The 25,266-nt window shown below is 40.1% G+C and overlaps 1 protein-coding gene across 9 annotated transcripts in view; it reads left to right on the forward strand.

Moving 5' to 3' along the window:
• The window catches only part of spag9b (sperm associated antigen 9b), a 293,766-nt gene extending 272,180 nt beyond the window's left edge, over positions 1-21,586 (forward strand). For 6 of the 9 annotated variants that reach the window (XM_043715172.1, XM_043715173.1, XM_043715175.1 and 3 more), the window contains 7 exons: positions 2,456-2,604; positions 4,333-4,504; positions 7,165-7,278; positions 12,366-12,404; positions 14,745-14,921; positions 18,269-18,397; positions 20,347-21,586. In XM_043715172.1, the coding sequence (XP_043571107.1) occupies positions 2,456-2,604; positions 4,333-4,504; positions 7,165-7,278; positions 12,366-12,404; positions 14,745-14,921; positions 18,269-18,397; positions 20,347-20,462 (896 nt within the window). In that variant the 3' untranslated portion in view covers positions 20,463-21,586. The remainder of the gene's footprint in view (positions 1-2,455; positions 2,605-4,332; positions 4,505-7,164; positions 7,279-12,365; positions 12,405-14,744; positions 14,922-18,268; positions 18,398-20,346) is intronic. The other 3 variants (XM_043715174.1, XM_043715179.1, XM_043715181.1) reach the window with 1 other exon arrangement.
• The last annotated feature ends 3,680 nt before the right edge of the window (positions 21,587-25,266 follow it).

Raw genomic sequence — 25,266 nt, forward strand, 5'->3', positions numbered from 1 at the left:
CATGTGGACAACTTTACCATAGAGGGCTGTCCAGACTCTGTTGTTACAAAACCGCTGTATTTAACAACTTTGTTTGGATTTCTTGCCTCTTCTAAGATGCTACAAATCATCTCCTTGATCATACTTTTGGTCAACTGGCCTAATAATTTTTTGTATCTGCATCATATTTTGTATTATAGTCATTCCTGCAAAGCGCCATGAGTTTAGCTTAGATAAATGCGAGATGCTGTATTTTGGAAAAGCAAATCAGAGCAGCACTTATATTTAATGGTAAGATCCTGGGGAGTGTTGCTGAACAAAGATATCTTGGAGTGCAGGTTCATAGTTCCTTGAAAGTGGAGTCACAGGTAGATAGGATAGTGAAGAAAGTGTTTGGTTTGCTTTCTTTTGTTGGTTAGAGTATTGAGTACAGGAGTTGGGAGGTCATGCTGTGGCTGTACAGGACATTGGTTAGGCCACTGTTGGAATATTATGTGCATTTCTGGACTCCTTCCTATCAGAAGGATATTGTGAAACTTGAAATGGTTTAGAAAAGATTTACAAGGATGTTGCCAGGGTTGGAGGATTTGAGCTAGGGAGAAGCTGAATAGGCTGTAGCTGTTTTCCCTGGAGCGTTGGAGGCTGAGGGGTGACCTTATAGAGGTTTACAAAACCATGAGGAGCATGGATAGGATAAATAGGCAAGGTCTTTTCCCTGGGGTCGGGGAGTCCAGAACTAGAGGGCATAGGTTTAGGGTGAGAGGGGAAAGATATAAAAGAGACCTAAGGGGCAACTTTTTCACGCAGAGGGTGGTACGTGATTGGAATGAGCTGCCAGAGGATGTGGTGGAGGCTGGTACAATTGCAACATTTAAGAGGCATTTGGATGGATATATGAATAGGAAGGGTTTGGAGGGATATGGGCCGGGTGCTGGCAGGTGGGACTAGTTTGGGTTGGGATATCTGGCCGACATGGACGGATTGGACTAAAGGGTCTGTTTCCATGCTGTACATCTCTATGACTATCTGAGGCATTTTCCTCATCTTCGTCTTAAAAGGGAGACCTCTTTAGATCTTGTCTGTCACCCAAGGAAACATCCTTCTAGTAGCCATCCTGTCAAGTCCCTTTAAGATCTTACAGCTTTCAATAAGGTTCCCTTTCCTTCTGAGCTCAAGTGGGTATCAGCCTAACCTGTTCAATTTTTCTTCTAAAGATATGCCCCACATTCCAGGAATGAGCCATGTGAACCCTCCCTGAACTGCTTCTAATGTAATAAGTTCCTTTTCAGATAGAGACATCAAAACTAGACATACTCCAGTTGTGGTGTTACTAAGGCCCTGTATAGTTGCAGTAAACCTGCCTACTTTTGTATTCCTTGTGATAAAAGGCATCTTTTCATTAGTTGCCTTAAGGACTTGCTGTGCCTGTATACCAACCTGTTGTGATTCATTTATCAGGACACTTAGATCAACTATACCATCGAGTCTTGCAATTTTCCTCAATATTCTGCTATCTGTGTTTCATGGGGATGTTCTCAATTTCCTGTGTTATACTGCCATCTGCCAGATTTTAGGCCACTGACTTAACTTGTCTACATCCCAAATTTGGCTATAATACATTAGGTCCCTTCATCCAAATCATTGATCTAGATTCTAAATAGTCGAAATTCCAGGATGCAGATGATGTTTGCTATTTTCCAACATGGTGGACCCTTCCTGGATCTGAGATGTTTGGAATATTATAACCAGTGCCTCTTCTACATCTGCACACACTTCTTTTAATACCTTAGGATACATGCCATCTGGTCCTGGAGTTTGACCTGGTATCTTTTCCCTCGTGATGGTTTTAAGCTCCTCCTCCTCTCTGTACCACCTTCCTCCTCTTCTTCCCAACCCTTAACTGCCAATTTTAGCTTCAAGATTTTGTTTTTATTTCTAAGGCTGAGTTAGATTCTAGATTAACAGGAAGACATGGTATACATGGGGTAGACTGGAAGGTGGGGTTGAGACCACAATCACATTAGGCCAAGTTTTAACTAAATGGCAAAGTAGGTTTGAGGGAAAGAATTCTGGATTAGTGGTGCTGGAAGGGCACAGCAGTTCAGGCAGCTTCCGAGGAGCAGTAAAATCGACGTTTCGGGCATCTGCAGTCATTGTTTTTACCTTGAGGGAAAGAATGGCCTGCTCTTAATTCATATGTGACTCTTTACTGCCTTCTGGATTTTCAGTTGTATCAAATTGCTACAGAGCAAAACACCTTGTATGTGTGTCCCGAGACCAGGTGAGCTGCAGTGTTTCAAGAAATGACTCACCGCCTTCATTAGGGATGGGAAATAAGTGCTGGCATTTCCCATGATACTCCTATCCTAGGAGTGAGTATTTTTTAAAATGGGAAAGGCTGTATTATTGATGTTTTGTTTTCTCGAACATTGTAATGGTTAATTGTATTTTAATATAGCCGTTGTTTATTCCTTAGATGGCCAGTGGGATCTCACTAACTATCACCTTCTGGACTTTGGCCGGCCTCATCACTCCATTCGCTGTATGACTGTTGTACATGATAAAGTATGGTGTGGTTACAAGAATAAAATCTATGTTATACAACCAAAGGCCATGAAAATCGAGGTAACAACTTGCAAAGCACTCATAGTTCTCCAAAAATGGATAGATTTATCTTGCTCTTAAAATGGGTAGATTTACCTCGCTCTTAAGATAGCGTGAAATGTGCTATCTTGTCAACTTTTCTTGAATTACGGGCCTCTGAAACAAGAAAGAGTGTTAAACTAATAAAATGATAGCAAGTTATCCACCGAGACACTAAACTGCATCTCTATCTTCAGGAAAATCTGAAAATGGTGGAGAAACTCGGCAAGTCTGGCAGCATCTGTGGAGAGAAAAACATTGTTAATACTTCAGATCCAGTGAAGCCCCCCCTAATGAAACGTCACTAAATTTAACACATTAACTCTTGGGGAGGCAATGTTCTATTGGTATTATCACAAGACGATTAATCCAGAAACCCAGCTAATGTTCTGGGGACCTGGGTTCAGATCCTGCTATGGCATATGGTAGAATTTGAATTCAACACAAATCTGGAATTAAGAGTCTAATGAAGATCATGAAACCATTGTTGATTGTCGTAAAAACCCATCTGGTTCACTAATGTCCTTTAGGGAAGGAAACTGCCATCCTGACCTGGTCTGGCCTACGTGTGACTCCAGACCCACAGCAATGTGGTTGACTCTTAACTACCCTCTGGGCAATTAGGGGTGGGCAATAACTGCTGACCTGGCCAGTGACACCCACATCCTATGAATGAATGAAAAGAAAATCTCCTTTTCTTGCTACAGATGCTGCCAGAGCTGCTGAGTTTCTCTTCACTGGTTAGTTAATGGGATTTTATCCATGCTTTCCCAAGACAGGCACCCCAGTACTGTCAGAGTTACCATACCCTCCACCAGAAACTAGAATGAGCAGTTTTCACGCATAACTAGGTATTTAGTCATATCCGATTTAAGAACTGATTGCTTATAAGCCAGCAATGTCTCCATAACACACTAGCCTGAGCAGTGTGTTGAGCATGAGGCTAGCTCCCAGGTTTAGGTGAAAAGTATGTTTGTGATGTTAATCCTACCGCAATAGGCTAGATTTCATGCATGCAGTTTTCCATTGTTATTATGATCGTGCTAGAATAGGAATTGCCACACACTGTTGTTTCGTTGAAAGTAGTTCAGTACTTTAAAGAGTATAAAAGATTGAAAACTATTTATTTTGTTTTTAGAAAGATTATACCAAGAAACTGCTGACTTTGATGCTATGTAGCCCAATGTATGAGTGATGCACATACATACGTATAGGTAATTGCTTACCTTATGCTCTGGCTCTGCCTTGACACCGATATCTAGGCGAGCTGATTCAATCCAGCAATTCATCTTGTCACACTTGCTCTGTACCTTCCAACTGATCAATTGATGTCAGAAAGTACCCCTTATTGTTTCAGTGCTACACCGTTCACTTTTCTTTCCTCCCTTTCCAAAGCAGAAATCATTACTGGTGAAATTTCATCCTCTGGTCAGAGGCAAGAGCATAATGATTGATCAAGAAGATGATTTTGTCAATGCACAGCTCATTAGACATGTCCAGGCCTTTTATCCAGATTCCAAACTTCTACTTTGAAAATAAATGTGTGAACAATACATCAAACAAATTAGAAAGATCTAACTGATGATTTTGTAAAGTGCACATGCATAAGTATGTAATGATTATCGCTGTCTCAGTAGGAACTCTTACTATTCTAACATTGGTAACGTTATTGCACTTCAGAAAAATGTTCTTATACTTGTGCCTCCCCAGAAATCCTTTGATGCCCACCCACGGAAGGAAAGCCAGGTGAGACAGTTGGCTTGGGTGGGAGATGGGGTGTGGGTTTCCATCCGTCTAGACTCTACCCTTCGCCTTTACCATGTACATACCTACCAGCACCTACAAGATGTAGACATTGAACCGTATGTCAGCAAAATGTTAGGTGGGTGATCACTATGGTTATTTCATGATTTGTATATTCTGTGTAGGAATATTGATGTTATCCTTTTTAATCAATTTTAACTGAACTGTAAAATAAAACTTTAAGTTAAATTCAAATATTTTTCAGTTTTCTACCCCTCTCTCCAAAACAACAGTTGGTGTCCCTTGATTAAAGGACTTTTCAGTCTTTTGTTTTGCATATATATTGTTTATTCAGAGCAGTTTTTTAAAAAAGAGGGTTCATCAAATAAGAATAGGAATGCAGGAAAATTTCACTATATTAGCAGAGAGCTGGAAAATACAGGCCATTTCATTAGAATGAGTGGGTTCTGCATGATGATGGTAAACGAGGAAAGAAAGACATGACTATGGAACATGATCTCAGGGGTATTGCATAACACTTGTTAGGGTCATAGAGGCATACAGCACAGAAGCAGACCCTTCGGTTCAACTTGTCAATGCTGACCAAGTTTCCCAAAGTAAACAAGTCCCACTTGCATTCTTTTGGCCCATATCCCTCTAAACCTTTTCTATTCATGTACCTATCTAAATGTCTTTTAAATGTTGTAACTGTACCTGCATCCATCACTTCCTTTGGGAGTTCAATCCATCCTCTATCTTAAGAAGTTGCCCCTTGGGTCCTTTTTAAATCTTCTTACCTCTCACCTTAAAAATATGTCCTCTAGTTTCAAACTTCCTCGCCCTAAGGAAGAGACCTTTGCTATTCACCTTATCTATGCCCTCATGATTTTATAAACTTCTGTAAGGTCACCCCTCAACATCCTACATTCCAGTGAGAAAAGTCTCAGCCAATTCAGCCACTCCTTATAACTCAAACCCTGCATTCCCAGCAACATCCTGGTACATCTTTTCTGAACGTTTTCCAATTTAGTAATAGCCTACCAATAGCAGAGTGACCAGAACTGTACACGTTACTCTAGCCTGGCCTCACCAGTGCCCTGTACAATCTCCATATGACATCCCAACTCCTATACTCAAAGATCTGAGCAATGAAGGCAAGTGTGCTAAACACCTACTTAAACACCCTGTGTACCTGTGATGCAACTTTCAAAGAAATGTGTGCCTGAACGTCTAAGTCTCCCTGTTCAACAACACTACCCAGGGCCCTACCATTGACTGTATAAGTCCTGCCCTTGTTTGTTGTACCAAAATGCAATATTTCACAATTTATCCAAATTAAATTCCATCCGCCACTCCTAAGCCCATTCCCCCAATTGATCAAGGTCCCTTTGTAATCTTAAATAACCTCCTTCACTGTCGACTTTACCAGCAATTCTGGAATGAAGTAGAAGATACATGAAAGACAGATGGAGTCGGAGATAGGAAACTATCTAAAATAATATGAAACATTGTAAATACTGAAAATATGTACTGTATCATTTGGCATTTGTGAAGAGAAAAAGCAGGTTATGACATTAAGTTTGAAACCTTTAAGATTGTTATGAATGCTTAGTGATTTTACAGTTTTTCCAGTTTTTAGTGTAAGTAGAGAATTGAGATACTGTGGAGAGTGTGGTGCTGGAAAAGCACAGCAGGTCAGGCAGCATCCAAGGAGCAGGAAAATCCATGTTTCAGGCATAAGCCCTTCATCAGGAATGAATTGAGATACTGTGCTTATTCTCCCTAGTTCAGAACAGGCTGTGAGGTTCAAAAGGAAAGCATTGCACTTATGGAGGTCTTTAAAATTTGCAATTTTGCTGATGAATAAGGAAAGAACTGCCTGCTACTTTGAGAGGCCCTGCCATTAGTGTAAAATTGTCATCAAGAGCAAAGAGAAAGATGGGAGACACTTCTACACAGGATTGATGGAGCATGGAATGCTTTCCTGTCAGGAATGGATGAGGCAAAGGCAGTTGTATTTAAACAAGGGAAAATGTGGATAGACTGTTGATGTAATGTAGGAGGCCATAGGGTGAGACCAGGACAAAATTGTTTCAAATTGGTTTGGAAAAGAGTTAAGGTGAAGAGCTGAATGTCCCTCTGTGCTGTAAATTTATTTGCTTTATATCTTCGTATATCCCTCTGCATCTTGCCTTCAAACACCAATCTAGCTATCTGCATGTATGTTTATTTAGCCATTCCAAGCATTTTTATTTCCAATACCAGATGATTAAAGGCTGTAGAGAGATTAGTTGAAATTGTATTTTAGCCTCGGATGTAGCTATTAATGACAACAGGTGTCCAAACATTTTAGGGTTTACATGTTCACCCACTTCTTTAACTTGATGATTTACTGCACACAATGAGTGTGCAGGTGGGGTTGGTCTTCGTAAGAGAGAGTTTGATCCAGATTAATCTCTAATTCTTTTAGGAAAAGCAAGGTTTTGCATAAGGTTATGCTCTTTGGAGGAATATTTGAAATGTGGCAACTATTCCTCCAAAGAAACCAGCCATATCATTCATCAAAGCACCAGTGAGCTGGAGGTGGGAATAATTCTGATCATGGATGATATGTGCATGGGGCAGAGAAAAGGATATTGTTATCTGGTTGGGAAAGAACTGTAAATTTTACATCCGTTTAATTTAAAATTATTTGTATTTGGAGAGAGGAGGTAGCATACTCTGGCTTCTCCAGGGTAACTATATTTACTTTGTGTTCTTGTTTGAAATTACCATTACTTGTTGGTATTTGTTTTTAAGGTACTGGGAAACTTGGTTTCTCTTTTGTGCGAATCACAGCTCTCATGGTATCCTGCAACCGTCTGTGGGTGGGCACAGGCAATGGTGTAATCATCTCCATCCCTCTAACAGAAAGTAAGTGATGGGAATCACTTTGGGAAGAACAAAGTGATTTATATGTGTGCATCTTTTCTGTTTGCTTTCCTTCTGGCACCCAAGTATGCTATGTATCCTTGTACTAAAGTTGAGTTCTTAGGTACAGAAATTAGCTTATCCTCTGGTGAGTGGGAAGGGAATTTTCCTGTTGCTTTTTATAGTTCTTTGAGCTATTTGAACTTAGCTCTAAATGGTGGCTACATCAGGTAGGAATAGCTCAGACCTCTAGAAACGTTGCATATTGATCATACATTTTACTGTCTGGCTTGTTTTATGTATTTAATCTCATGCTGTGCATTGATATCAACCAATCAACTAGCCCTAATTTCTGTTATACCTCTTAATGGAAAGTCTCAAAAAGAAGTGCTCAAGGGGTTTTGTTTTATCCATACACTGGATGTGGCCATGTCCAATAAGACCAACATTTACTGTCGTTCTTGCTAGTTCCTTTTGAGAAGTGTGATCGTGAACTGCCTTCTTAAACCACTCCAGTATTGTTAGAGAGTTAATTCCGGGATTATAAACCAGCAGTAGTGGAGAAACAATACTTCAAAGTCAGGATGATCTGTGACATGGAGGGGAATTTGAAGGTGGAAATGTTCACATGCTTCACCTGTTCTTTCTAGATGATCGAGATGATGGTCTCAAAGAAGCTGTCACAGTGAAACTTTTGGATAGTAAAACTGCTGCTGTTGTGCGCAGGTGGTGGAGGGTTGAGTCTTGATGTTGAGATACTGTTGTGTTTTAGCTCTTGTATAAAATTCCTGTTCACAGTAAAATGTCTTGAGGAAACCTGAAGTATGTATACACTCCAATTTGGACAGATACACTCAATGTAGATTCCGAGCAGTATAGTACGTTTTCAGTCTTCAACTCTAAATTATAATTAAAGAATATTTGTATCAAAAGGGCAGCTTCTATTAAAAACGTAGAAAGCTTTAATAGTGATTTGTCCTAAAATTCCAGTCATCAGCCTAAAACATCAGTGTAGCCAGCAATTGAAACTAATGGAAACAAACATCAAACCTTGTTTCCTTCAGTTGTAATTTCTTTCAAGGTGCTGGGAAGATGGGGAGTTGACAGGCAGGAGGCTGGAAGAGCACAGCAAGCCAGGCAGCATCAGGAGGTGGAGAAGTCAATGTTTCAGGTGTAACTCTTCTTCAGGAATGGAACTGGGGGTAAGGGGAGCTGCAGATAAAGGGGGTCGGGGTTTGGGTAGGGAAGGAGGTGGAATGGTGAGGTAGTGATAGGTGAACACAGGTGGTGGGTACAACCTGGTTGGTCAATGGGAGGAATGAAAGCTTTTGTCTGAAGAGATTTTTCTGTCCACAAATAATGGTGTGCCTTTGAGTTTTTCCTGCTTTCCTGGTTAGCCTTTATAGGAGGAATGTTCATTCAGAGCTATGTCTACCTCAGCCTAAGGAAAACTTCATGCAATTTAAGGTGAGGGGGGACAGAGAGAGATAAAGCAGTCCCATACTTCCTCACACAATGACCACTTCAAAACAGACAGCAATGGCATGGAAACCAAGTCAAAGGCAAATGTGAAACCAACTAAGATGTGTTAACATCTGATGTAACTGTCCCTTGCAGTGGAAAGGCCAAAGTTAGTGTTGAACAGTTAGCCACATTGCCTCTATACCTCTGACAGATCCAACGTAATGTTATTCTTCAGTTCAAGCCAGCTTGTGATGTTGGGTAGGACTAAGGCATAGCTGCCCAAAATCTTTTTGTTTTGCAAAGCCTGTAGAGACTGTCTGTCTGAATTCTCCACCCTGCAGGCTCCAATCGTGCCTTATGTCAGGCCAATGTTAGTGATTTTAAGAGATTCTGTATCTCTGTCGTTTTTCTTGGAGCGTAAGGTTGTGAGTGTGCCCAGACTGTATTGTTGGGAAGTGTTGCTCTTTGTGTACACTTCACAACACATCTCTTAAATGCAAACCCATTAGTTTATGGAGCCTATCTGCGATCGAATGATAAAGATCCGATAAGATATGTAATGTTTCTCTTCTGTATATTAATCTTGGACTCTAACTCAAAGTGTTTAAAATTTTACCTGAAGTTATCTATTTACTGTTGATGAGCTAGCATCACTGATAAACTTTCCTGATATATACAGGTCTTGTCTTGGGTAATGTCTCGGCTCCCAGATATCAGACTCACCAGCCACCCTTTGAGAGAATTTGACTTGGATCCCTTCCTTTCTTTCCTTCTGCCATTATCCCATTCCCATCTGTCGAGAGGCAAAGTGCCCTTTTCGCTGACCAATCCTCCCTCACCCACCCATTGGGCTTCAATTATAAGGTGCAAGGTATTATTCTTCACTTGAAATTAATACACAAAGAAACAACGTAAGAACAAAGTCCTGCAGATGCTGTAAATTTGAAAGAAAAAGGAAGTGCTGGAAATACTGAGCAATATGTGGCAGTGTTTAGAGAGGAAAGGAAGCAGCGAGACTATGTAAAATTGAGTACAGTTCTAAAGGGGAGTGCAGGAGCAGAACAACCTGCGTGTATAGATTCATAATTGCCCTGTGACCTTCAATAATTTGAGAGAGTGGTTAACAAAGCATACAACATCCTTCATTTTATCAATAAGGGTATAGAATCTAAACTGAAAAATGTGTTGCTGGAAAAATGCAGCAGGTCAGGCAGCATCCAAGGAGCAGGAGAATCGACGTTTCGGGCATAAGCCCTTCAGGATGAGGAAGGTGTGCCAAGCAGGCTAAGATAAAAGGTACTGAGGAGGGACTTGGGGGAGAGGCCTTGGGAATGCAATAGGTGGAAGGAGGTTAAGGTGAGGGTGATAGGGGGGAACAGAAATTAGCTTATCCTCTGGTGAGTGGGAAGGGAATTTTCCTGTTGCTTTTTATAGTTCTTTGAGCTATTTGAACTTAGCTCTAAATGGTGGCTACATCAGGTAGGAATAGCTCAGACCTCTAGAAACGTTGCATATTGATCATACATTTTACTGTCTGGCTTGTTTTATGTATTTAATCTCATGCTGTGCATTGATATCAACCAATCAACTAGCCCTAATTTCTGTTATACCTCTTAATGGAAAGTCTCAAAAAGAAGTGCTCAAGGGGTTTTGTTTTATCCATACACTGGATGTGGCCATGTCCAATAAGACCAACATTTACTGTCGTTCTTGCTAGTTCCTTTTGAGAAGTGTGATCGTGAACTGCCTTCTTAAACCACTCCAGTATTGTTAGAGAGTTAATTCCGGGATTATAAACCAGCAGTAGTGGAGAAACAATACTTCAAAGTCAGGATGATCTGTGACATGGAGGGGAATTTGAAGGTGGAAATGTTCACATGCTTCACCTGTTCTTTCTAGATGATCGAGATGATGGTCTCAAAGAAGCTGTCACAGTGAAACTTTTGGATAGTAAAACTGCTGCTGTTGTGCGCAGGTGGTGGAGGGTTGAGTCTTGATGTTGAGATACTGTTGTGTTTTAGCTCTTGTATAAAATTCCTGTTCACAGTAAAATGTCTTGAGGAAACCTGAAGTATGTATACACTCCAATTTGGACAGATACACTCAATGTAGATTCCGAGCAGTATAGTACGTATACGAAGATATACGAAGATTCCAACGCTCCTCCCCCAAGTTCCTCCTCCGTACCTTTTATCTTAGCCTGCTTGGCACATCTTCCTCATCCTGAAGAAGGGCTTATGCCCGAAACATCGATTCTCCTGCTCCTTGGATGCTGCCTGACCTGCTGCACTTTTCCAGCAACACATTTTTTAGCTCTGATCTCCAGCATCTGCAGTCCTCACCTTCTCAAAGAATCTAAACGCAAGGAAGCTATTTTAAATTTGTATAAACCTCAACTGGTGCATTGCAACCAGTTCCAAACACCATACTTAAGGAACAATGCTAGAGAGGGTACAAGAGAGATTCATGCTGCCAGAGAGGAGAGACTTCAGTTTTATAGAAAGACTAAGGTTGAGGCATCATGTCTCATCAATAAAAGGAGGCTTTGAGAAGCTTTGACAGAAATGGCCAAAATCATGAAAGACTAGCTAGAGAGAAACTTCCCATTGGTGCAAGGATTCAGAACCTTAGGGTACAGATTTAGAGTGGTTGGCAATTTTAAAATGATGCCATGAAAATAATCTCATAAAATTTTATTTTGTTTTAGGGAAATATTTAGAATCTAAAATGCAGAAAGTGTGCTGAAAGTAGGCTCAGTTGTGGTTTCAGAAGACAATAGGAGAAGCACCCAGAGAAAAATTACAAGCTTTCAGGGAAAGAGTAATAGACTGGACAAAATAAATTGCTCTTGTGACAAGCCAGTAAAGATATGATGGGACAAATAGCCTTCCTATATGCAGTAAATTCTATAATTCAGTTCTGTCTGGCCTTCCCTTTCTTTCTTTCTCTGTTCACTTAAAAATTGTTTCATTACTAAGTACGGTGTTCTGAAGGATATTGATTCAACTTAATTGTTTTTCTTTCACAGATGCTGCCAGACCTGCTGAGTATGTCCAACATTTCTTTTTACTTGTGTCACAAAGAAGTGATGTTTGATTTCAAAAACATGGGAGGGGGATACACTTCTCTTCCAACTTTTTACCCTGAGAATGTATCCACAAAATTGAGTACGGTTGAAGTTTTAGTGCTAGTATTACATTTCCAAATCACTGAGCAGCCATTCTATAGCAGTAAAGATTGTGCAGTAGCCACGGTCTTTAGGTTTGAAAAAGCCTGTCAACGTTGCCTGTTGAACTAGTGCCGTGCTGCCTTAACTCTGTGCATATCCAGTTATATTCAGGGCTTTTACAAAGCCTGGTCAGTGGACGTGTATCATACACTGCAATTTCAATGCAGATAGATTGTTATTGTAAAGAACCACCTTCTCCCATTTTCTTTCCAAGAGTGATGATTCCAGCTGCTGTAGAGGTATTTTATGATGACATATAAAAATTTTGTTCTAGCTTTGTCTGTACATTTTAAAATAAAACTACAGGTTTGAGATACAACTGGTAGTTCTTATTAATCCTTTTCCTCTACTGTCACACTTGTCCACTCCCCCCTTTTGCCACTTCTTCTCACTATAGCTGTAGTTCTCCACCAGGGACGGTTACTGGGTCTGAGGGGTAAGTGCAGATCTAACCATCAGAATCTTTATCTTTTGGGCTGCTTTAGCCAATCAAGGCAGTTTATATCCACCTTTTATTTATAATGTTTGCCCTTCTATTTTTTTAATTTCTCTTTCTCTTGTCTAAATGTTACCCTGGCGCTGGTCACTGCATTGCAGCAATTTGTATGTTTGCTGAATGATCACAATAGGCTCCGTACTCAGTGTTCTATTCCTCAACTCCGAGGAACCTTTTATTTTGTCTTGAGGGCTGTCATTTCCATGTCCTCTCACCGAAGCTGTGCAAACACCGCTGCCTGTGTTTTATTTCTTTACCTGTAATGATTCTGTTCCATGTACTAATTTTAAAAAACACCCATATGGCATAGGTATGGAGGATGTATCTAATGTTCAACCTTTTGTTAAGAATGTAGTTCATTGTGTTAAAAGTTATGAAAGATTTGGGCTAGTTTTATCTATTGGGAATAAAGATCAAATTAGCTTCTCATCTAATTGAGGCCATATAACCTAAGTTATGTGATTGATTAAATTAAAGTTGAGTGCTTGCAGCTTGAATAGCCTCAGACTTGTGCACTATTTTAAACTTAGCAAAGGTTTACTTGAATTAGAAGCTGTGTCTCGTGTGTGTGTTCATCTAAAGTGCTAATGTGTCTGTGTTGAAAATTTATTTCAAATATTCATTGTGTCATATTTATAAATTAATATTTAGAAATTAAATTCCTATAGTTATATAGCTCTTGATAAGTCAATATAATTTAAATCTTAAGGTGGTCCACCATTCTTCAATATTCACTGCCCACGGCCTAGTTCTGAATCCAGCCATGATCACAGACTTTTACTATTTGAAAGTATTTGAAGTGAAGGGTGTGTAGTTTAATTTTAACATGTTCATGGTAGAGGGTTTTAGATTAGATTAGATTAGATTAGATTACTTAGTGTGGAAACAGGCCCTTCGGCCCAACAAGTCCACACCGACCCGCCGAAGCGCAACCCACCCAGACCCATTCCCCTACATTTACCCCTTCACCTAACACTAGGGGCAATTTAGCTTGGCCAATTCACCTAACCTGCACATTTTTGGACTGTGGGAGGAAATCAGAGCACCCGGAGAAAACCCAAGCAGACATGGGGAGAATGTGCAAACTCCACACAGACAGTTGCCTGAGGCGGGAATTGAACCCAGGTCTCTGGTGCTGTGAGGCAGCAGTGCTAACCACTGTGCCACCGTGCCGCCCAGGGTTGCTGGAAGGGAGGGGAATGAATCCACAGCGTGGTAATCTGAGGGGATGCGAAGGGACTACAGGAATGCCTAGCTAAAGATGTAGAAAACGTCCTAATGCAGCAGGCACTGACTCCCTGAGCTGTGGACTAATTCTTGGAAGCAGCTTTATTTTAAGCTAATTTACACAAAAAAAAGTTTCCTTTCTTAGCAAAGGCATACCTTTCCTTGTACAAACTGTTCTGTATTTTCTTGGATTAAAGTTGAATTCTGGCAGAACACGGAGTCTTCTGTGCAACACTATCATCAGGATCAGGATTAGAGTTAATGCTGTAAAACTTTGCATATTTCATACAGGTTAACCAATTAATGGACTGAAGCTTCGTAGATCAGTTTATACAGGGAGACTTTGGCTGTTTGTATTCACACTTCATGAGTTTGTTGTTCAAGAGTAGGTACCAATAATCTATAGGCTAGTACTTACAGCTAGGACAGGAAACTAGTAGAGGTGTAATGCAACTGGTCATTATAACATCCTCAGAGACCACACTGAAGCTAACCTGCCCACAGACTCCAAGACAGTTGACCACTCTGCATGGAGTTGACTAAAAATTTAAAACTTCAATTTGCGTAAAATATCTACAAAAGTAAAATTAGAGAACAGTTTACAGAAGAAAATGTTACCATGCATTTTTGTAAAGTTTTTCTACTGCCCCAATTAAATCCTATGGGTCTGAATCCAGTTACATTTGCTGTAAATAATGCAAGGAATGTAATTTTCTCAATGCTCGAAGTCCAGTATCTTCAGAGTTTTCATTGACAGGAGAGAAGAGGTAGCTTGGCATTAAGCATACTCCATTACCAATGTCCTCCTACCATAGACAAAACCAAGCATGCTTTACTGATTTGTTTTTTCCCCAGATCTTTCTTGAACTGGCACTTTCTTCATAAAGTAGCTGTTTTTAATTTAACACTTCTTCATTTTGCTTAAGCTTCAGTCAATGCCTCCATGCTAGTGGCTGTTTTTTTTAAATACATGTAATAATTATTTTCCCAGAAATCTTGTCCGTTTTCCACAAGCCCCATTGTCATTTACTGCTTTCTCTTTTCCTTTCCCAGCCAATAAGGCTTCAGAGGGATCTGGAAACCGTCCTGGAAATGTCATCCGTGTCTACGGAGATGAAAATAGTGACAAGATCACCCCTGGCACATTTATACCTTACTGCTCTATGGCACATGCTCAGCTGTGTTTCCATGGACACCGGGATGCTGTAAAATTCTTTGTGGCAGTTCCAGGTGAGCAATTTAAGGGCAGCCTTCATCCTCATTGTGGAAACTGGAAACCAGGTTTTTTTATTGAATCTCCGGCATGAATTACACTCAGGGATATTGTGATAGGCAAATCTAATCTGTTTATGAAATAAAGCTCACTTAATTAAAAAAAAAAGACTTTTCTTCCGAATCTGCAGAACGTGACTAACTGCTTTGCAAGTTGGGGATATCATCCTAGTCATGTGATTAGACCAAAATTGCAAAAGCCTGACCAATAAATGCTGACTTTGGTAAAATTATGCATGTTTTCTGAATATTTAATATTTAGGTAAATTGAATTGGTTTGAAGCACAATCACTGTTTTGAAATCAAATAACTCACTGTACACAGCAACATCTCACTGATTCAATCGTAGTTGTTGTATATTTTGCTTAATGTTGATTGATGGAGGAATGATGGCCAGAACACGCATTTATTTTGAAGAGTATTGTTAGGAATACATATATTTTGGTGTACTGTGAAAAACATTTGAAGAGGTTTATCTTTGACCTTTTGACTTTTAATTTCTAAAGGAACAATGATTATCTGCTGTTTATTGGAAAAGCAAATTATTTTGGGAAAGGGCGTCAAATAATGTGTTTAAGGGAAATGAAAGATGGATGTTATGGCCCCTCGATGCTGGACAAACAGACTGAGAGAAGCCCTGGGATTTGTGTGGTTCATTGTCTAGCAACCATCTCTGCACTGAAGTTACTGTGCGTTTTCAGACCTAAATAGGAAAAGTTTGGGAAGCTTGCAGGGAAAAGTAGAACTCTCCCTCTCTCTCTCTCTCTCTCTCTCTCTCTCTCTCTCTCTCTCTCTCTCTCTGACAGTAAGAGACAAACTAAAGCTAGCTAAAAACACTCTGTGAAATAGTGGTGAATCCTGATGATGTTTAAATGTTAAGGCTGTTTACTGTTTCTTGTCTAAATCTGAAATCTCGCCTGAGGATCTTCCATCATTCTGTGACTATCAATAATCTGATCACAATGACAGGAAATGGAAGGAATTGTGAGAAGTCAATCAGTTGCACCTTTGGCATTCGGACCATTGACTGATGGCTGTTACTACTTTTTTGCCTACTTTTTCAAATCCATCTATACCTACAGAGTTACAAATGTGTGTGTTTAGTATTAAGGAGTATAGCTTATTTCTTAATAGTAATTTAGTTATTAACTATTTTTGTCACTTTCTTTAAAAAGAATAAGTCTTGCTTATGATGAATAAATTATTTTTGAGTTCATGCAAGAAGGCTGATGGACATCTCTTTTATTCTGAATAGTGCTGAAAATGTGTTGCTGGAAAAGCGCAGCAGGTCAGGCAGCATCCAAGGAGAAGGAGAATCAACGTTTCGGGCATGAGCCCTTCTTCAGGAATGAGGAAAGTGTGCCAAGCAGGCTAAGATAAAAGGTAGGGAGGAGGGACTTGGGGGAGGGGTGTTGGATAGGGGACCTATCGCATTTCCAACGCCCTTCCCCCAGGTCCCTCCTCCCTACCTTTTATGTTAGCCTGCTTGGCACACTTTCCTCATTCCTGAAGAAGGGCTCATGCCCGAAACACGATTCTCCTGCTCCTTGGATGCTGCCTGACCTGCTGCACTTTTCCAGCAACACATTTTCAGCTCTGATCTTCAGCGTCTGCAGCCCTCACTTTCTCCTATTCTGAATAGTAGTATGGAAGAGAAATAAATTGTCCATTTTGGTGATTGTTAAACATTTATATTTTCAGCATGGCTAGTGGAGTAGTGTGGTTGGATTATTAACTAGGAGACAGTGAGGTCTGCAGACGCTGGAGATCAGAGTTGAGAGTGTGTTGCTGGAAAGGCACAGCAGGTCAGGCAGCATCCAAGGAGCAGGAGAATCGACATTTCGGGCAAAAGCCCTTCATCAGAAATGGCGGGCTCAGACCCGAAACGTTGATTTTCCTGCTCCTCGGATGCTGCCTGACCTGGTTGGATTATTAGCACATTCCTCCTGACAAAGTCGTAACAATTTCATGGGATTTTAGTTTCAGCAGCATTAGTGGATGCAGTCAGGTTGAGCATTGGTTTGATGTCAGTCTGAAAAATTGCACCTCCAACAATTCATAACTCTCACTATGACTAAGGTTTCATTCCAAGTTTTGTGCTTATGTTCTGGAATGGGTATAACGATTACCCTCGCAACTGATCCAAGCTAACTTCATTGTGGAAGTCCTTCAAACATCCCATTAATACTAAAGAATACAAGGGAGGAATCACCATCATTAGAGAAGTAGTATTAGACAAACTAACAGGGCTAAACACAGATGAGTTCCCTGGCCTTGCAGGCTTGCCAAAGTAGCTACAGAGATATTGAATGCATTGATTGAAATTTTCTGGAAAAGTAGAAGATTGCCAATGTCTATTCGAAAGGGAGGGAGGCAGAAAGGAGGTAACTGTAGTTGATTAATCTTATTTCAATTGTTTGGAAAAATACTGGAATCAATTATTAAGGAAGTAACAGCAGAACATTTGGAAAATCATAATCTCATCAAGCAGAGTCAGTAAGGCTTCATGACCAAGAAACTAGTAGATGTGTTTATTTGGACTTCCGTGAGGTATTTGACAAGGTTTACAGATTCTAATCACTTGAGTTCTCTGAGGGTTGAGTGTCTTTGGAACTCTCTGGGGGCAGCCTTTGTGTGTATTTAAAACTGAGATAGATAAATTCTTGATCATGCAGGAAGTGAGGGTTACAGAAAAAGAGCAGGAAAGTGAAGGAGAGGAGTGTCATCAGCCATGATTCTGATGAAAGCTCAAGGTGCAAACAGCCACCTTCTGTTCCTATTTCTTATGGTCTTAGCTTCAAAGTTATTGAGTCAAGTTTATGTATTGTATTAGCTACATCTAATAATTCATTCTTTCCCACTTCCCAAAATTCCAGCCAAAAGTCACTCATGAACTTTCTTCCCAGCTCAGAATATTTTGATTCAAGATGTATCACAGAACAGGAGGACGGAAGGCAATTTTTAATCTCTGCTGTTGCAAAGTGAATAGATTTCTACTGAAATTGCGAGTGAAATATGACCACATTGTTTGTTTGTTTAATGGAGTTAGTACGTTGTTGTTTGCAATTGAGAGAATTTCCTGCTTAGAGGGTCTGTGCTCTAACTCAAGGGTGATATTTTGATGAGACCCCTCTGTAATCAGTCAGCCAGGACTGAGCTACAGTTCAGGTTGCCACTGTCTTTCAGCTGGTGGTTATGATGTTAAAAAGGAAACTACAGGATGAATGTGTTACTGAAAAGTAAAATGATCTTTGCTTGTTAAAGTATTTAAAAAAAAAAAATTTTAATGTTCGGTTATTCCCTAGGTATGCCATTTGGTGACGAGCACTCATTTGAAAAATTAGGAGCTTCTGCACCTGATGGGTCCAGCCAGCAGTCAGTGAGATCAGTGCTGGTTATGAGTGGTGGTGAGGGCTACATTGACTTCAGAATGGGTGAGGATATTTCTTGTTTACTGCTTGTAAATGTAAATTTCATTAAGGGAACTGTACCATGTTTTAGGAGTTTCCTTACATTTTTGACCCATCCATTCTTCTCCTGTATTGCACTGAAACAGAGGAATTCTCTTTAATTTTCCATTCTATATTTTTCCCTGGCTGAGGAAAGGGAAGTTGCTGAGTGTGAATGCAGGTCTCCATCACATCTCATGACGATAGTATGTGGGACTTACTTCAGATGACTACCAGGGTGGTGGATCTGAATGAAGAGCCTGCTGCACAAACTGAGTTTCGTATCCATGGCAACCAATGGCTACCAATCCAGGCTACCAATAGAAGAATATTGATGAACAGCCCAGCAGATGAATTACAGCCTTGCATTCTGTCAGAGTTCTGAGACTCTCCTATTGAAGTTGTATGTTTCTCTGGCAGCATGTACCTGGTTACCAACTCTCAAGGCAACTATCCAAACCCCATGTGATGTAAAGAGTGCTCGTTGACCTGAATTCTACATCAGGGACTGAGTTTAGAAATAGTTAGAAAAAAACCCCTCAGCCAGGAGAGAAGTGAAATGAAAGGAACCTTTTGCTTACAAAGTGCAGTGTGAAGTCTGAGGGGGACAGTGGAGAAATCTAAAATACTGAAGGTTGACTCTGGAACATTGTTTTAAAGCTGCAACTAATGAAAATCTGACTCAGAACTGATGTTAGGAAAGACACTCTTTGATTCCTACCTTGCATGGCCTTTCAACAAGGGAATGGAGACAAAAGCTGGCATTTTTTCAAGAATCAATATGATTGGACATTAAAGTTAGTTTTAAAAAGTGCAAGGACCATGTGGAACTTGACAGTGAAGATGCTCAAATATGTTTCCTCTTGAGGAATAAACTAGAACTATGCAACACAATTCAGAAATTAGTGTTGTCCTGCTTTAAGATGGAAATGATGAGAATTTTATCGCAGAGGCATGTGTGTCTTTGGAATTCTGTTCCCCAGTGTGTGATGAAGTTAGGATCTTTATATACCTTCAAGGCAAAAGTCTATAGATGCTTAACTAATGAGGAATCCATGGTTAATTAGGGATAGGCAGAAATGTGGAGTTGAGGCTTCAATCAGGTTTCATTGCATGGTGGAGGAGATTAGAGAGGCTAAACAGTCTACTATTAATTAGTATGTTTGTAATTATCACTTGATTTTCAAAAATAGACTGAGATACTGTAGATATCTATGGAAAGGCGAACTGTTCAGGCTGATCAATTCTTCCTTGTCTATGCTGAGCCTGACCTGCTACTCTGTGTTGTATTGATAGGGAGCACTGCACAAATGTCTCCACTGTTTTCCCAAGGACTGATTGTGAAGTGTGAATTCCTTCTGTCTGGTTGTGAAGTATCAATTTGGCAGAGCCTTTCAAGAGCATAAGTACCAGCATACACTAATTGGGCCAAATGGCCTGTTTCTATGCTGTGTGTTTTATGTAAACCCCACCACTTCTGTCCAGTGTGATTATAGTAAACAGCTCAGGCAATCGAAACTGTGTTCTCGAGTTCTTTTGGTGAGTGGGCTATTGTCTTCCTAGGTGTTCACCATACTACTCAGAAGTTTGAGTGACTGCACTTCAGATGGGTTCCTGATTAATATTTATAACAAAAAGCAATGAGAGGTATGCAGCAAGTGTTTCTGATCTGGAAAGTACCATCCAGAATGATGGCAGTAGATGTAAAATTAACACTTTTAAAGCAAGTTGGATTAGTATGTGAAGGAACAAAGTTCACTGATTTTGGGAAAGAGCTGGGAGGGTGCGGTGGCACTAATGATTTTTTTTTAAAAGAACTGGTACAGGCAGAGTGAGCCAGTAGGCTGGCTTCTGTGCATTACAGTGCTCTGATATCTTCTGACTATCCTTGTGGATTATAGCAAGAGTTGTTTGAAATTTGATGTTCCCTTCAGGTGATGAGAGTGAAGAAACGGAGGAGCTCAGGGAGACGTTACAGATTCAGCCTTCACTGGCCAAAGCAGAGAGAAGTCACTTAATCGTGTGGCAAGTCATGTTCAACGATGACTGAACGGCACAACTTCATGACAGAATGACTGTGTACATGAAAACCTTGCATGTTGTTTTAATTTGGTTTATTTTTGTTTCAATTTCTTCACCGCATTGTGTTTGAGCAGTTCTTCACCATGGTTCCTCAGTTTGCATGGTGAAGTTAAGAGAGCAGGCAGTAAATATCTCTGATCTGTTCTCTGTCCTTGTCCTTTCTACAGGGTCTTCCTACTGTTAAAAGACAGCGCTTGCTGAGCATAGTCACTTCACTTCAATGAACATAGGCTGCCTTAGTAAAACAACAGGTGTTAGTTCTTAAGGGTTATTTTGCTAACACTATTCTAAAGAACTAATTTGTATTTGCAATGATTATAAAGAAAGCTATTTATTTCTGTGTGGGTGTTATCACGGTTACCAAAGGATATTAACCCGGAGTAGCACTCATGTCAAATGATTAGTAGAGAGAGAAAGAGAGCCAGTCAATCAGTCAGTCTTGTTTTAGAGCCTTCTGGTGTTTAGAGGAATATCATCCAGTTCAGGTCAGTTTTCTTCCTTGCAATTTATTGTAGAAAACTCTGGACACACTTGACAGGGAAAGTTAACAACCTGTGCTGCACCTCAGAATCATTTTATACACACTACTAAAATGTCTTCTTTTCTCTAACAGAAATGCTTTCATTATATTGACAATTTTGTTGAGAAAGAAACATTGTCTCTCTAAGCATATTTTAAAAAAAATACAAATTTTATGGTCTGTATTTTTTTTTTGTAAGTTGACCTCTTTAGACACTTTATCTTGTATTTTAATTGCTCTGTAATTTGAAAACTGAATGCTCCGGCGTTGAATTGCTCTCTGTTGAAACCCAAGGCTTCATTATGGTGAGCTCAATAGCTCATATTCCAGTGTAGCCATTTCAGTATTTATTACCTATTATTAATGAACCTTTGTGGTTCAGAATGTAACTTTGTACAAGAAAAATATATATATGTATATCAAAGAAGGCTGCTGTTTTCTTGGTTGTGTTTCTTTGGCTCTGAATGAATTTGTGTAATGTGGGACCTGTGTTAAAATGGAGATTGGATTTGGATTCATATTGGGTTCCTTGACTTGCAATGACTGAATAAATTGGATTTTATTTTTATTCAGTCAGGTTTATGGCAATTATTTCTTACATGTTAACAATCAAATTGGTGATTATATTTGTTTTACTGTGAAACCAGCATCCTGGCACAAAATCTCCCCCCACAACCATTCAAAAGCAAGTCTTTTGAAATGCTCCTGTTTTGAAATTCAGTGTTGGCATGTATTCCCTCCCCTTCTTGTATTCGTTACGGAATTTGGAATGGATTAGAATATTGTGCATAATTGTTAGGTTCAAACCCAGCTCAGAGTGCTGGAATGAAGGTAATTTCTGTGGATAATGTAGGTGCAAGGAAGGCACGTTTGTTTTATTCTGCCCTCAGTCTTCAGTGCTGCCGGGTTGACTCCAGATTTCAACATTGGCAGGCAACAGAAATGCAGTGTTGTCATGAATCAGTCAATAGTGCACTCTGCTTCAAGTCAGGAGTATGTCTCTTGAAGAAGTGCAATATAAATTTGAATCTTAAAACACATTGTCGGGACACAGTTTCAGAATACTTCCAGATTTAAGATAATCTAAGCTGAGAAGGCGTGCCATGATGATTAAACTTTCTACTTCAGTAAAATCAATAAGCTTGGTTGGCATGGAGTGCCTACTGGTTAACATGCTCCCCTCTGAACTGCAAGTTTGAAGTCCAGATCCATGGATTTGAACATTTTTCCATCTCACACTCAGTGCAGCATACTCCTTTTACACTATCAAAATTTCTGTCCTTTAGATGTTAAACTGAGCCTCAAATGTTAAAGGTCCAATAGCACAATTGAAAGAAGACCAAGAAATTCTCCTGATGCCAACATTTCTCCTTCAGCCAACATCATCAAAAACAGGCTGACTGGGCAATTGTCTCATTGCAGGTTGGGTTTTTGCATTCTGTTTTGGGGGCGGACAGGAAAGTTGAGACAATAGCCAAATCATCTACTGAATCTCAGAATTGGCTGAGAATGGTCTACTCCTAATCTAAATCCCATATTTCTGCTTTGCGCAAAATGGCTGCTGCTTTTACTCATAAAATTAACTTCAGAACACTGAGATGTTCTATATAATAACAAACTCATTTGTTCTTCCTTTTTATATATTTCCTTGCCTTCAAAGATTAAGATTTTCCACAAGTAATTATTGCTGTCTAATTAATACAAATACAGAATAGATCATTTACAGTTGAATGAAATAATGAAGCCCTGAAAGCTAGCTCTGCTTTCATTGCAATTTGTCCTTTTCGTGCTAAGTAATAGCTGTATTAGCCAGTGATGCTGGAATCTGAATAAATCTAAACATTCTCTTTGCAGGGTATCATCAGAATATCTTCAGATGTCCTGTACTCTGATATATCTATGATTCCAAATGAAAGAAGGGTGCTAAGGTGTGTTTATTATAACATTGTCAATTTTATTTCAAAATGAGCCCACTTGGAGAGTTGCACTTTATTTTTAATATAATGCACATCAAATGCATTCAATAGAAAAAAATTCAGTGTGCATAGTAACAGAAACAAACACTCCCAGGGACAGGTACAGCAGAGAGTTAGTTAATGTGCACATGTTTAACCTCCCTAATGCTTTTCTGGAAAATATTGTTGATTTAACCATTAATCTGAGTTGCAGTGCTAATGTCTGACCACAATGTGGTGGTGTTCTACAAGGAATGAGAGGTATCTTTGCCCTCTATCCACTGAGTTTGCTTCACTTGAGCTTCCTGTATCACATTACAGAGGAACCTCAATTATCCGAATGAGATGGGTGGGCAGTATTTTATTCGGATAATTGATTATTCAGTTAACTGATTAAATGCCTCTCCTCTGTGGCTCAGAGTTTTCTAAAATTTCCTTTTTCCTCACTCTGCCTGCTGTGCTCCCTCTCTCTGTCTCAGGGTTTGTTTCTGAGCAGACACACACTTATGTGTAAGAGACCTGCAGCATTGCTGAAGCTTCTTCCTGCCACTGCTTCACTTCAACGGGATTGACAGAGTGAGCACTTGCTATGTCTGCTCCCCATTCAGGAGACTAGGCAGCAGCACACTTCGCAACACCACTCCCGTCCCGCCCCTGCCCCTTCCCCCACCCCGCCCCACGCAACACCCCCCTGCCCCGCAATGGATACGGCAGCCAGACTGGACACCAACAGCGAGACTGCTGCTGCCTTCGGTGGGCGAGTCTCAAAATAGCGCGCACACAACTTTTTGACAAGTTCCCACTCTGCCCTGTACAGGGCAATGTTGGAGAGATTATCTGGGGAAGGGGAGGAGCGTTTAGGGTACACCCCTGTGTAGAACTCCAGGGAAAGTATGGGGGGGAGAGAGCGGGCAAGAGGTCAGTCATTTGGAAATGGTGTCTGGGTTCCCATCGATGTCCAGGACTGTTCTCTGCAGCATTTCAGTAAGCCAAATTCACTTTTAATCATTGTAAACAAAAGACCCGTGCTGTGTTCCTAACACCTCTTTGATGTAATGTTTCTATCAGGCTCTTGAGATCTTCTTCGGATAATCCAACATTTGGAAATTTTCGTATTAGGATAATTGAGGTTCCTCTGTAATAAGAGGGGTGGTTCATAACACCTGTACTGAAAGAGCAGCCTCAAAGGTTTAGTTTGTTCTTGGATCGAAGGAATTCCTGGAAACAAGGAATTGAGGGATCTTCATCCTAACCATAAACATTCAGCATTTAATGCAGCATCACCTGTTATCCACAGATGATGTATATTAGAATGAGATGTTAAATCAAGGCAGTTTTACTGCTCAGGTTGGTGTTAAAGGTTCTGTATCACTGTTCAAAGGTCAGTGGGGAGAGCTCTGTTAGACTAACTTAACTATCCTCCTTCAACCAACATTACAAGAAAGCAGATTGACAGCTCTTTCATCTCCTTTGCTGCTTGTGGGATCTAATTTTGTATCAATTCACTGCCTTCAAGTCATTCAATCTTTTTTGTTGTCTCCACCACTCAGTTAAATCATGGTTGGGCCGTACCTTAACTCAATTTACTTACCCTTGTTACATGTCCTTTGCTTTTGGTGAAGGATTCCAATCAATCTGCCTTGAAAGCATCCACAGACATTTGGGAGATTCAGATTTCCACAGTTCAAACTGAGAAAGATGCAAAAAGGCTGCAAAGAGATATCAGTAAGGTGAGTGAAAGGGCAACAGTGTGGTAGATGGAGTGTAAAGTGGAAAATATGAGTTTACTTTGGCTCTGAGAATAGAAAAGCAGGATTTATTAAAGATGCATGGTACTTATAAATGTTAACGTTCAGAAAGTGTGTGTACTAGCACAAGGAACATAAATTTAGCTAGCAGGTGCAGTAAGCAATTAGGAACGCAAATTGCTTGTTGGGCTTTATTCCAAAGGAACAGGAGCAAAAGAATAAAGGAGTCTTACGAGAATAGTATGGGGCTTTAGCGAGACAACTGGAAAATTGGCCTCCATATATAATGAAATATTAACTTAAAGAGCAGTATATTGAAGATCCACTAGATTTGTCCCTAGGTTGAGAAGATTGACCAAATATAGAAAGGTCTGTACAGTATTCCCCAAGCGAGTTTTGAGAAGATTTGTAGCTCAGGTTGAGGTTCTGGATGTAGGTCTGCTCGCAGAGCTGGAAGGTTCATTTTCAGATGTTTCGTCATCTTCGGTGAGCCTCCAGAAGAAACACTGCTGATGATTCCTGCTTTCTATTTATATGTTTGGGTTTCTT

Source organism: Chiloscyllium plagiosum, chromosome 24 (assembly GCF_004010195.1).
Source record: "Chiloscyllium plagiosum isolate BGI_BamShark_2017 chromosome 24, ASM401019v2, whole genome shotgun sequence".
Classification (NCBI taxonomy): domain Eukaryota; kingdom Metazoa; phylum Chordata; class Chondrichthyes; order Orectolobiformes; family Hemiscylliidae; genus Chiloscyllium; species Chiloscyllium plagiosum.